This window comes from Telopea speciosissima, chromosome 2, assembly GCF_018873765.1.
Source record: "Telopea speciosissima isolate NSW1024214 ecotype Mountain lineage chromosome 2, Tspe_v1, whole genome shotgun sequence".
Lineage (NCBI taxonomy): Eukaryota > Viridiplantae > Streptophyta > Magnoliopsida > Proteales > Proteaceae > Telopea > Telopea speciosissima.
The window spans coordinates 49,366,928-49,381,132 of NC_057917.1; the positions used below are offsets into that span (position 1 = coordinate 49,366,928).

Sequence of the window (14,205 nt, forward strand, 5' to 3'; positions counted from 1 at the left end):
GGTCGAAACTTGTCAAAACTACTAAAACTAGTCGAAACTAGACTAGTCAAATTGGTCCAAACTTGGTATTTTTTTTGTCGAAACTAATGAAATGTATGAAATATGGTCGAAACTAGCCGAAACCTGACTCGTACCAAGTTTAATCTCGATTCTTTGGGAAATCGAGATATCTTGCTCGTAACTATTTCGACCAAGATTTATAACTGTGGTCTAAAACATGTAATTTTGGTAATTTTTTAAGGGGACGAGTTCTCTGTGGGGAGCGTGGTCTCTACATGTGCGTGGGACCAATGGGAACATGCACAGAGGCATCAATAGGATGATCATTACCGCTTTGCGTGGGGCGGAGTGATCTTTTCACCCCACCTCTGTGTATGGGCACAAGGCACACACTCCCCCCACAGAAAACTTCCTTCCTTACTTTAATTTCTTGATTCTCTTTGACTTGTGGGATGTTAGAACATGTGGTGATCTCCATATGGTCTCTATCGACCTGAAAAAAGCCTATAACCGAGTCCTAGAGATCTAATCCAAAATGTCCTAGTGAAAAGAGGGGTGTCAAGTAAATATATGGATGTCATTAAGGATATGTATGAGGGCGTGGTGATAAGAGTGAGATCTGTGAGAGGTCAGAGCAAGGAATTCCTAATTACGATTGAGTTACATCAGGGTTCAGCTTTAAGTTCTTTTCTTTTTGCGCTTATAAGGGACGAACTATCCAAGAGCATTCAAGATGAGGTCCCATGGTGTATGTTCTTCGCTGATGATATTGTTTTGGTAGATGAGACAAAAGAATGGATTAACTCTAAGTTAGAGCTTCAGAGGTCAACCTTAGATACAATAGGCTTTAAGATTAGTGGAATGGAGATGGAGTATATGATGCGTAATTTTAGTCACACTATGATGTGTATTGATCATATGATGCGAATTAAGGAAAGAGAGATACCGCAAAGTGATTATTTTAGATAACTGAAGTTAATCATAAATAAAGAAGGTGACATTGAGGATGATGTTTCACAAAGAATTAAAGTGGGTTGGATGAAGTGAAGTGGTGCGTTTGGAGTGCTCTGTGACCGACATATTCCTCTAAAGCTTAAAGGTAAGTTCTATAGGACTGTTGTAAGACCGGCCATGATGTATGGGGCAGATTGTTGGGCAGTTAAGAAGTTTCATATTAATAAGCTCTGTATAGCAGAGATGAGGATGTTACGATGGATGTGTGAAAAAATAAGGAAGGATAAAGTTCGAAATGAGCGTATAAGAGTGGATTTGGGAGTTGCTCCAATCAATGAAAAAGTCCAAGAGAGTCATTTAAGGTGGTATGACCATATTCAACGGTGACCTAGGGATGCCCCAATAAGGAGGAGTGAATGATTCCGATTGAAGGAGCTAAAAGAGCTAGGGGCAGAACTAAAATGACCGTAAATGAAGTGGTGAGGAAGGACATGCATGACCTAGGTCTTGTACCAAGTATGACCTCGGACAAAGCCTATTGAAGAGCAAATATTCATGTTGCAGACCTCATTTAGCTGAGTTTCTCTTAAGTTGGGCTCTGCCTACTTCCTCTTACAATCTTTCATCATCCATTTTTTTTTAGGACTCTGTTTTCCTACTTTGTTCTGTTTGGATCCATGTAGCCAACCCCCATTAAGTTGGGATAAGGCTGAGTTTGTTGTTGTTGATTCTTTTTAACAATCTCACAACATTGCTAGCTTAGAAATAGTTGGAAAACCAAATTTTCTAACTCGAATCATCTTTTAAAGAAACCTAGTGACTTGGCCTTGTCAAACCCAGTCAAGGTGAGCCACATTTTGTTTTATTTTTTTTTGTTTTTTTTGTTTTTGTTAATGCAACAAATGTGTGTAAATTAGTAAAAATCCGAAAATCACAGAAAATATAGGAAAACCAGAAGAAGAAAAAAATGACTCCCATTTCAATGAATTTTGGGTTTATACCTTTGAACAAGAGAAGGGAGTCGTGGAGTTGAGGGCTTCTTACTGTTTTAGAATACAAAGTTACTATTTTACTCAACTCAGTTTCTAAATGAATCGACTCTATTGGTTTTTTTAAAACGACTAAACTCGCCAAGTTTGTCATAACTAAGATAAAAATACCGAGTCTTATTTGGCTCGGATGATTTATGACTCAGTTTCATTATTGTTTATCCTGATCTAGTCTACACGACTCTTGATCAAGTTTTCCAAAATTTTGACTTGACTCGGGTGACTCGCCCTAGTCAAACCCGGTTTTTCAATTATGTTTAGAATAGTTATATAATTTGATCATTGCACTACCAATTCTATCCAAATAATGATAATGCATGACTAAAGAGTACAATTTAGATTGGACTATATCACTTTCATTAACAAGTAACCTCCCCATGACCGGCAAGTGAGGTTGGCGAACGTCACTGCCTCTCATCAACAACCTTAGATTTCTTCTTGCTTCAAAAACCTCGCCAACCCCAAATGCCTCTTGGACCTGCAACACTGACCTCACCACCATCACAACCACTGAATGCCACCAATTGCAATTATGGCCCCATTTCTCCCCATGAACCTTACATTCCAGTAGAGATTCAACATTTGGGAATGTGGAGTCCTCATTCCTGAAGGTTGTAGGTTTCTGTCAAGACGAAGTATGAGGAAGAAGATACAAATGAGATCAAAGTGTAGAGAGTAAATAAGTTTAAAAATTGTTTGTTGCCGTAGAAAACTGGATCCACTCATTATGCATGAAACACTCACATGTAGAGACAAAGTGAGAGACAAAAGAGAGGACCAAAAGGGACTCTACGAGGGACTCTCCGATGCCTAAGTCAGTTTCTCAAGCAACAACATTACGAATAGATAGAGCAATAATGTGAAAATCTTGGCAGTACTGAATTCAATCCATACCAATGTGATTACTCGTGTGTTTATAGCTTAGAGAGGCGGTAGTGAGAGTCCAATTAAGGTAGATGTCTCCAGAAAGAAGCTAGATCCTTGGAGGAGACTAGAATGGAATGTAGACTACGAGGGAGAGTCTGTGTGTGGAAGGTTTCCTTGAATCATCTGGTGGCTGAGTTCATATTTTGATAGGAAAATACCAGATAGGAGGGTGCCATAGATGGAAAATCTTGGTATGGAAGGTCCTGATGAAAGGAAAAATCAGGCATGGCACGAAACCTCCGTAGGGTAGAAGGAGAGTTCTAATATGACAGCATGGCTTATCGTATCTTGTGAATTGGAAATTATCCTTGTCAAATGTTGCATACTTATTGGAGGGTAATATTTATGCGTATCAGGCCTCCCCACTCCCTTAGACCTGAATAGGGCTAAGGGAGTAAATTGAGTGGACTGTTAGACTGGTTGATCGCCTTGATCAACTACTCAAGCTTAGATGGACTTTGGGCATGGACTGAGCTCTTTGGTCGGTTAGCATGCTGTAGCTTGAGTGATTCCTTTCCTGAGCCTTGAGTGTGCTAAGACTTGTAAGCGTTCGAAGTCTATCGGTATGCCATATCTATCCTTTGAAGTCTTTTCTTCCAAAAGGCATTTTCAGCGGGTTTCCCTAAAGGCCGTCGATCGTTGTTGCACATATTTTCAAGGAGGAGTCAAATGTTGTCAGGTGTCGTACTACAACTCGAGAACAGTTAATCCCCTTAGGAAATCATAGGCTTTACTCGAAAACTCTTTGTTGGGGTCGCCACACATCATGCATCTATTTGTCGATGTTTAAAACCTTCGGGTGGTAACTTCAAAATAATTTTCTGCCTTAGGGTTTAAAAAACGATTATCCCTTTCTACTTTGCGAGTTGCAAAGCGTATAATCTAAGATTTGCCATCATCGTGTTCTTCGAGCGAATACATTGCAATTTCTTGTGTATAGATTCTCTCTTCGATTTCTTTTACTATTAGTAAGTGTTATTCTTTCGATATTTTCTCTTTCTCTCTTTTGAGTTTTTTCGGTTACTTGAACTTTCCCAGTCCTTCCTCGACCAACGGTGTGTGATAGTGTATGCAAATTATGATGCAAGCTAGTGCATAGAAGTTAGCATCCAAAAGCATACAATGAAAGAAAAAAACATGTTATAACGGTATAACATATATGCCAAACACATTAAAAGTTTAACCTATTTTACACTAGTAAATTCTATCCCTAGTGGAGTAGCCATTGTGGGGACAAGCGATATGGCTAGGAGGGATCGCCACGCGTCCTCCACCTCATCCTTCATTGGGGAGAAGAGAGAGGTGAATTGAATGTAGGAGTCACCACCTAAAGAAGGTTCTAGGACCCAAGATTGTAATGTAATGACTCTCATTAAAGCGCCCTTTTGGGGACAAACTAGGGGTGCAAGTTTGGTCCTGTCGTCCCGAACCCGCCCTAGCCTGTCCTGTGCTCGAACAGGGCCTGGGCTGAGATATTTGGCCCTGAGTCAGGGTCGGTTAGGGATAGGGTTGAGGCCTCAGGCTAAGCTTGGCCCGGCCCGGCTCGACCCGACCTTGTTTTAAGTTATGCTATAAATATATATTGATATAATATATATATTATAAACTTTAAACGCCACCCACATTTTGTTATATAATATATTATATATAAAGACAATAAGTGATATAATACATTTTATTACAGTGTTATTTTACGTAAAATAGATAATTTCCTCCCCGGCCCATTCCAGCCCATGCATTTCCTTCTCCCTCCCCATGATTAGGGCCAATCAAGGTCAGCCTGGCCTGACCCTGAGGGCGGGTCAGGGTTGGATTTTTTTGGCCCTAAGTCAGGGTTGGGTCGGGCTTGGACCCAACAAAGGGGATTTAGGGTTGGGCTAGAGTTCTATAAAGCCTGGCCCAACCCGACCCTATTGCGGCCCTAGGACAAATGGTCTATTGGTCAAGTTACGGTTTGGGGAAGGTATTAGGCACCCTAGTCTGTCCGGACTTTCCGGTCATTCTATTGTTAAGCAAGGTAAGGTCATAACATGCTTTTGGGGAGAAAATGTAAAGTATTAAAAAACTATAATAAAATAAAATGCTAGGGGTAAAGAGACACATACCCGGAGGTTTGGCTACAAGGCAAGGGTTAGTATACAAGAAAGTAAAATAGAGGACTCAAAACTTACGTGACCTAAGCATAATCGTCTCTAACTGAGCATGGTTGGATGATATGTACATGAAAATAAAAGATGGCAATTCAATGTGTACATGGAGAGCATTAAAATTGAGATTAAAAAAGGTGTAAAGAACTTGTGCATGGCATTGAAAATACATAAATGGCCCATAACGTGAATGCAAGCATGGGGGAGTCTTAGACTACAGGGGATGCAGATCATGGATCTATGCATGCATGCAAAAGATCCACAACATGAAAAGGAGAAAAGGAAACAAAGAGGGAGAGGAAAGAAAGAGGTGTGATCACCATCTAAAGAGATGGGATCACACTGCTCAAGAGCTGCAAAATGAAATAAGTGATAAACGACAATGTAAACTTGAAAGTAAAGAACCACCTACCTAGTTAGAAGATGACTCAAAAGAGAGAATGTGAAGGTTTTTCTTTGTGACTCGGAGTTTTGTACGTAGAGCAAGTATTGTCGCTTGTAATGGCTTCTATTGTCTTCTTGTAAGCAACATTTCATGGTCAAGCCGAAATCACCGGGTGAATATCTTTGGGCTTTGAATCTTGAAGCTTCAAGTGGGTATAGTAACACTCAAAGGCGGGGGAAGTAGTAGACTAAGGCCAAGTATAAGCCAAAGCTAAGACTTCAAAGCAAGAGACTGAGAGAAGGCAATTAAGCAATTGGGAACTTGTGGGTATGCTCATCTAGAGTTTTTGTCAAAGTAACCCTCCTCAACGTGAGAGGGGGTGTATTTATAGATGTAGAGGGGTGTGTGCACTCTCAAATTCATGTAGGGATGCTTGTGTGATCCTAATCATCGAAAGGAGGGGTTTTTGCATTGACGGTGGGCGTTTGGTCAAGGTAAGGGCCAATGTGATGAGAGCATGTTTTTAGTTGCCTTAGGGAAGGTTTCTTGGGGCCTAAGGAAGCCAATGTATGCATCCAAGGTGCTAAAAATAAGCTTGGTCGTGAAAAGAATCTAAATTGGAGCTAAACATGGCAAGTTTAACTTCTAGGAATTGCACAGATTTGATAGTGAACTGGGGTCGAGTTGACATCGAGGAGGGGTGAGGTCGACATCGAATGGCTGTCGATGAACAACACTTGACATCAAGGGAAATGGCTCGACTGTCGATGTTTAAATTCTGAATGTTGAGGCAGGTTAGACAGTAAAGATATTCTACCTGACAGTAGGATGGGATATGTCGATGTCGATGTCGACTTGGGGTCTTTGAGTGTCGACCTGGGTTTTGGTGTCGATAGGGATGGCTTGGGCTACTTGGGTCAGAATCTGTGTTGGGCCAGGCTTGTTTCATGGGATCTAGGCCAGAGCTAGCCTTTCCAAGGGATCTTAGAGGGCTTGGAGGCTCTGGTTTGGGCTCTGACAAGGGGAATCGACAATCGATAGATGGATTCGGGTAGTGCACACTAACGCTACATCCACAGATATAATGGTTTTATGCCTTGGAGGGTGCTCATCATCATCACAGAAAACCTTTAGGGGGAAAAGACAAAATGAGGTGTCTACAGGAAGCCTATTTTTGAGAGGCAATATAAGGGGGTCAATCTTATGCCCCTTCTTTCGCCTGAGCTCTACGGAGGAGAGATTGAGGACCATGAAGGCTGAGATGGTCAAGGTGATATGATGGTTGATGTTGGTGCTCATGCCTTGGTAGAATTCAGAGTTTTTGAAGCCTACAGGGATGAGATTGTAGAGGCTAGCCTTTCTTTGTAATCAGAGGGCAAGGAGGAGGTTCGCGAGATTGTTCTTTGACTCATGCCCAACTTCAACTTCTTTGGATTGGATGCAGAGCCTACCACTCCTCTTGAGCCCCAAGATAAAGGTCCTAGTGCTGGTGCCGCAAAGGAGAATGAAGAGAATTAAAATTTTTGAGCCTTGATGCCAGTTTTGTGGCCAAAATTATACTTTTTCTCTTCTTTTAACCTTTTGAATTTTTTTTAATGGAACTCATGTTCTTCAATTTTGGGTGTCTTCCTTCTGGTCGACCTTTTTCGAGTAATATGATGATCTCTAGAGTGTCTTTCGGGTAATACAACATTCTATTGTCTAAAGGTCATCGAGGAGTCCCTCAGTTTCTTCGATGGCAGCTATGCTATCATGGACTCTCAAAGCTTTTTAACCGTCGATTGATATGGGAATGGGAGCTAGATGGGTATAGAATTAGCTCTTCTGTCTTTCTTGCAGACATCCTTTTCAGCTGCAGGTGGAGGGACATGTCCAACTTCAGGGAGGAGCATGGTATGAGGAGAAGGTTAACACGGGTGTTGTAGTGGCGTCAATGACATTTTAGACCAGGTTATACCATTGGGAACCTGGACTTGTTGAACCCTACAATCTTTTCCTTTCTTCTGCTTCCTCGGGTACTAGGCTCTTGCATCCTCTTCATCTCTTGTATGTTATCTTTTTTGGACAACCACCTCATGTTCCTCTTTTGTAGGTCAAGGTGTTATCTTCATCTTCTTTTGTAATGAGTTGGAGTCGGAGTGAATGGATCTATGAAATCTGTTGCCCTATAAGAGATGTCTCATGGTTTCTACTACTTTTATTTTGTGATGAGCGGAGAGGTTTTTCCTCATCTTCTTTTGTAATGAGTCGAGGGCTTTTCTTTTGTAATGAATGGGATCTCCTCTTTCTATGTAATGAATCCTCCTTATGCTTTGCTACTTTTATATTGTTTTCCTGTGGATGGATTTGTGGATCTTTTTCTAGTGTCAGGAGTTTAGAACTTTGCTCCACCTTGATGCTTATGCGTGTATTCAGGCTATTATGGCTAAGATGTCGGGCTTGTTTCAAAGGGTCAGACTATGGAAGAGCCCTCTATGATGAGACTATAGGGCTTAGCGTCTTCGTAGTTCAAGTTGGTGGAGCGAGCAATAGTGCGCTTGGTTTACTGGTCCTAGTGCCTCAGGGTGAGGTCTTCCGTTCCTGTCTTGGGGTCTTGATGATGCCTCTACATGAGGTCTTGTGCCCCTGTCTTGGGGTCTTAAGCTGGTTTGACTGGTCTTTGGATGATGCCTCTGCGTTAGGTCTTTTGCCCCTCCTGAGGTCTTTCACCAATTTATTTGGTCTTTGGATGATGCTCCTACGTGAAGACTTTTGTCCCTGTCCAAGGGTCTTTCGCTAGTTTGACTAGTCTTTGGATGATGTCGTTGTGTGAGGTCTTTGTCTTTAGCCAGTTTGATTGTTCTTTGGATGATGTCATTGTGTGAGGTCTTTTTGTAGTGTGAGGAGTTTAGAACTTTGCTTCGACTTGATGCTTATGTGTGTATTCAGGCTATTGTGGTTGAGTTGTCGGGCTTGTTTCAAAGGATCGGACCATGTAAGAGCCCTCTATGATGGGGTTATAGGGCTTACTGCCTTCGTAGTTCAAGTTGGTGTAGCAAGCAATAGTGCGCTCGGTTCGCTAGTCTTAGTGCCTCAAGGTGAGGTCTTCCGCTCCTGTCTTGGGGTCTTGATGATGTCTCTACATGAGGACTTTTGTCCCTATCCTAGGGTTTTTTGCTAGTTTGACTGGTCTTTGGATGCTATCGTTGCGTGAGGTCTTTTGCCCCTATCCTGGGGTCTTTAGCCAGTTTGCCTAGTCTTTGGATGATGCCTCTGCATTAGGTTTTTTGACCCTATCCTGGGGTCTTTGGATGATGCCTTTGCTTGGTAGCCTAAGCCATATACTAAGGTCTTTCTTGAATCTATCTTTGAGGTTAGTTTAAGGAAGATGAGCTTAAGAAGCAAGTAATATTGAAAACTACAACTTTATTAACCTGAATTGAATTGAAATTAAACAAGTTCTAAAAGGAGTTGTACTACTTTAAAAGGAATTAAACTAAAAACTGAAAATGTTGGATCAAATAGAACTGAGCTGAGGTAGAATGGTAAGGATCATCGAGTAGATCACTGGTAGATTCTTCAAAGGTTTTTAGAGTTCCAAGCGTTCCAAGCTTTGTCTATCTTCCTATTCCCCCAAAGTTTCCAAGTGGTACATCCCGGGTTGTACTTCTTTGATAACTCTACAAAGTCCTTCCCAATTTGGCGCAAGTTTTCCAAAGATGGTTGGGTCAGAGACTTCTGATCTTCTTAGTACTAGGTCTCCGAGTTGGAAACTCTTTTCTTTAAATCTTGAGTTGTAGTAGAGGGTAGTTTTTTGCTGTTATACTAGTATCTTGAGGTGGGTTTGATCTCTGGTCTCGTCCAACAGACCCAAGTTTTCCTTAAGTCCTTCCTGGTTTATTCGTTCGTCAAAATGCTGCACTTGGTAGGATGTTACCCCTATTTCCACTGGGACGACTGATTATGTTCCATATACCAATATAAAAGAAGTTTCATTGGTCGCAAATTGGGCCATTGTCCTAAAGGACCATAATATGGTAGGGAGCTCGTCCACCCAAAGCCCGTTTGCATCGACCAAATTTTTCTTGATTCCATCCAGCATTGTTCAATTCGTGACCTCCACTTACCTGTTAGCTTTTAGATGCCCTTACTAAAGGGCCATTTGGTATCATTTTACATTTTGTTTTTGACCGATTTAAAAAATTCATTACTGAAAACCATTTTTTATCAAAAAAATAAAAACTGTTTGATAACTACTAAACATAATTGATTGTAGAATGAAAAATAGGTTTGGTGCAAATGATTTTATAACAATTTTGAAGAAAGGGCCCAAACCAATATGTAGTTTAAGTGAAACCCTCTTTATCCTTGTCGTTTCTTTACTTGATTTCTTCTCCTTGTTCTTCTTCTTCTTCTTTTTCTTTTTCTTTTCATCTTGAATCGAAACCTACCCGAGCCTTACTCTCCCTCTACAATCATAGTCATCAAACCCTCTCCCTCTTGTCTTCTTCCCTTCCATTTTTCTTTTCAACCCAAAAACCCTTTCCATTTTTTGTGTTGAAAAATCGAACCCTCGTACTGCTTCTATTCTGGGTTGGGGATAAGGGCGGCTGGGGTGATTCAGATGTTTGGTTTATTCTCTGGGTTGCCTTTGGTTCTTCACATCAGTCCCAATTCCGAACCAACAAAAACAAAACCCCTATCTCAGTTCCTTGTATCCAAGCGTCAGTTTCTTCATCTCTTTAACAGATTGAAGGCTCTTGGCCATAAAAAATGCTTTTGCTTATGTTCTGGTGGCTTCGGAACTGATATTTCAGGAGAATACATACATGAATAAAAGAAACGATGGAAGTGGAATGGGAGATTCAAAATCTTGATGGGAGAATGTTTTCTGTGCTGCAGCGCAGGCTGCGCCTAGACACATGGGCCTACCACTCAGGGGGGCAGGGTGATCATTGCGCTTACCCCATGTGCCTTGTGTAGCCTGTGCTACGGCACAGAGAACAACGCCCCAATTTTGATTGATGGTGACTAACTCATAAAGAGGTGGAGGGATTTGTATGTAGGGTTCTCTATTTAGTGAATCTGCAACAAATGTTCTGGGCACTTGCACCACTCTTTGATCATCGGGTTCTCAGAAAGAGAGTCGGAATGGTTTTACTCATGTTTTTTAGGCACATCGGATATACTTTCTCTCTAAGAACCTCATGTATTGTAATTATCCAAAGTTAAAGCATTTTATGAATCTAATAAAAGCCTCATAATGTCATATCAGATTAGCCAACCTTCAAATTTGAACAACTCGGTATGCCTAGACAAAGCCACCTGAGGAGCAATTTGTGCTCGAAGAAGAAGAAGAGAGGCGGGTGGGGTGGAACAGAGGACGGTGGGCCTGGATAGGGTAGCAGGGAAGGGATGGGAGAGGCGGCCGGGGTAATTTGGGTTGCAGCAAGGGGTGGGGGTTTCTCGAAGAAGAAGAAGAAGAAGAAGAGGGGCTACCGGAGGAGGAGGAGGAAGAAGAAGAAGAACGCAAGGGGTGGGGAATGGTGGTTACAGGAGGAAGAAGAAGAAGAAGGTCAGGACTTGCCTTTCTATTTAAAAGAGAAAATGATTCCTCTACCCTCGACTTTGGGATTTTATAAGCACGTGCTCATTAAAGTTCCAAAAAAATGACTAAGAACCAGTTTTGGCCAAAATCCATAATAAGGTCTCAACTCTATTATGATTTTTCTATTATTCTGATTTTTATTCAATAGAAATAGGGTCCATAAATGATACCAAACACTTGTAAAAATATTTTTGTGTCAGAAAAACAAAATGAAAAATGATACCAAAAAGACCCTGAGGTTGTACGATGATCGATCTTCAATTCTTCACAGAGTTCCTTGAACTTCTTTGTGAGTTGGTTCCCATTATTAGTGATCACGAATCAGGGTATCCCAAACCTAAAAATAACAGAGGTTTTAAAGAATTTCTCAATATTATTCTCGGTAATGTTGACAAGTATCTCAACTACTACCCAATTCGTAAAGAAATTGATAGCAACGATCATAAACTATCTTCCTCCAGTTGCTTTTACAAAGGGTCCCCGATTATCCATTCCCCACATGACGAAGGGTAACAGGCCAGACAATGAAGTGAGCTGAGTAGCCGGCTGGTGCGAACATCTGGCACTTTTTGCATTTCTTGACATAGTCTATACATTCTCACTGTATCCTAGGCCAATAGAAGCATTACCTTAGAATTTTATGGGGTAAGGCCCTCCAGCCATTGGGTCTCTGAAGGTGGGTTACAAATCCTCTTCAATATGGACTGGTATTCAAAAAGATGTGGGATTTTGTCAAATCCTAGGAGCGTTGGATGGTGGGTAATGGTTAAAAAAAAAAATCTTTTTTGGCATAACAATTGGCTTGGATCTTTTTTAGTGGTGGATACGGCCCCTTTGCATCCGTTTCTTTTTCAGGGTCGATCCTCTAAGGTGGCAGGTTTTATTATTGATGGTGGTTGGGAATTTCCTCCTGTGCCATCAATGTTTTTGAAGGGGATTTTTTAGGCTGCTAGGGCAGTACCAATTTCAACTGCTCATGTGGAAGATGTTTGTAGCTGGTCGCTTACTCCCATGGGTAGATTCTTTTTGAAGTCGGTTTGGGAAGCTCTTAGGGTCCTTAAACTGAAAGTGGACTGGGAAAAGTTGGTTCGGGGTTCCTATCTTCTCCCGCATTACACAATCTTTGGCTGGAGGTTTCTTCATGGCAAATTACCCTACAATGGCAAAGTTAAGGGGAAGGGCATTTGTTTGCCTTCGAAGTATGAATTATGCTCTCTGCAGAAAGAATCGTTTCTCCACATTTTTATGGATTGTCGGTTCTCATCTGGTATTTGAAAAGCTATCACAGAGTTTTTTTGGCAAATCTTCTTTTATATCGTTTCTTGGTATTACTGCCAACTTCGAGGCTGAATTTTGTGCACTATTTATGGGGTGGAACGGGCTAGAGAGCTTCGCCTTATAAAGGTGTGGATTGAGTGCGACTTAGCCGCAGTGGTGATTATGGTGTCAAAGCATATGCTACCGTGGTTTGTTCGGTAACAATGGTTTGGTCTCCAAGATTTTATTGGGAGCATTGAATGGAAAATTACCTATTTTTTTCGTGAGGCTAACCCGGTGGCTGATTTTCTTGCTAAATCAGCCGCCAAGTTTGAAACTTTAGCTTCTATTGATTCTTGGCCATCGTCGGTTGATGAGGATCTCAGATTTGATGCACAGGGAAGACCAAGATTCCGGTGGCGTTAGTTTGGCTTTTGTGTTCGTTTATTTATCTGCAGTTTGCTTTTGATCTCTTGCTGATGGCAATGCCGTAGGTGGGGTTCTCATTTGGCAGTTCTTGTTCGGTGTTGCTTTTAAACCGCTTTCCTAAGTCAGAAAATCCAAGGTGGCTAACTGGGAGAGTGCTTCTATGGAAGAATTCTATTCTTGGGGAACTTTCCAAATCTTGCAACTTGCCACAGCCTGCTACAGTTTGGCTAGGTTTGCAATAGCCTTCCCCATCCCTTCTATCTACTCCCTCATCTTCTAATACAGAAAATACTATATCCTCTATTGTTTCTCAATCTATACTTGACATTATCGTTCATTGCTTTGTTTTAATTTGTACAGGCATTCGATCTAACCCCAAAGTAGACTTATTGAGTTGGGCATTTTGCTTTTTGATAGATGGTCATCCTATTCTAACATCTTCAAGATCACTCCAAACCACTGATCAAATAAAAATGGAACTTTTTGGACTTCTTGAAGGATGGAAAGCCACAATGAAATCAAGACTCTTTCCAACTGAAGTCTGGTGTACAACACAAGAATTGGATTGTTCCCTGAGTTCCCCTGACCATGTTAATATTACTTCTAGAGTTGGCAGAATTAACTCTTAATGTTACATCCTCCTACTTTAAACTTTGTAAGGATACATCTATAATTAGATTCTTAGAAAAACTGGCCTTAAGGGCTACCAGGCTTTTGTAATATCTTCCGTAAAGGGCTAATCGGTCAGCACGTCAATGGTTATTAAAATGAGAAAGAATATGAGACACGATTAATAAAATTGTTTTAACCGCTTCTTACGGATTTGATCCGGAAAATTATCACATCAATTTGCCTGCCCGTCAATTTTCTCAATTCCTTTAATAGAGGGAGGTGGACCCCATCCGGGCAATGTGTTTGGGTAGGAGGTAGGGGGTAGAGTGGTCATTTCTGCCCCCTATTAGATAGGATTAAGGAAATTGAGGAACAGACAAATTGAGGGGATAAAGATCCGATTTAATCCCTCTGGGAAGGACTTCTCCAGAATCCGGTACCATAGAACCGGTCCCACATCTCCTTCTCCAACTCTAGAACCTTCTTCACCGTGAGATCGTCTTTGTCTTTGTCCGACTTATCCAACGGCCACAAATCCACCGAAACTGGGTGTACCTGTGCCTCTGTCTGGTCGCAACCACCCGTGTACCTGTTGGGTCTCTGCATCAAAAGCCCGTTCTTCAATTTCTGTTTCTCCTTTTTCTTCATCTTCTTTAAAGCTTTCCTGCATAGCCCAGCAGGCAACTTATACATGGCGAGGACGAGAAGGTTCAGAATCCCGAAAGGGAAGCAGCAACATACGGCGGCACACTCTGCGGTTGTCTCTCCGGCGACCTCTGCGAACCTCGTTTTCTGATTCGTCGTCGAATTATTGTCCGCCAGTAGAGGTTGGCGGGGGAGCACGATTTGTCGAGTCAT

The 14,205-nt window shown here is 41.6% G+C and overlaps 1 protein-coding gene across 1 annotated transcript; it reads right to left on the bottom strand.

Annotated features, from left to right (window-relative positions):
* Positions 1-13,749: 13,749 nt before the first annotated feature.
* Positions 13,750-14,205, bottom strand: LOC122650804. Its single transcript, XM_043844182.1, has one exon. The coding sequence runs from the start codon at positions 14,203-14,205 to the stop codon at positions 13,750-13,752; it is 456 nt and encodes a 151-aa protein (XP_043700117.1).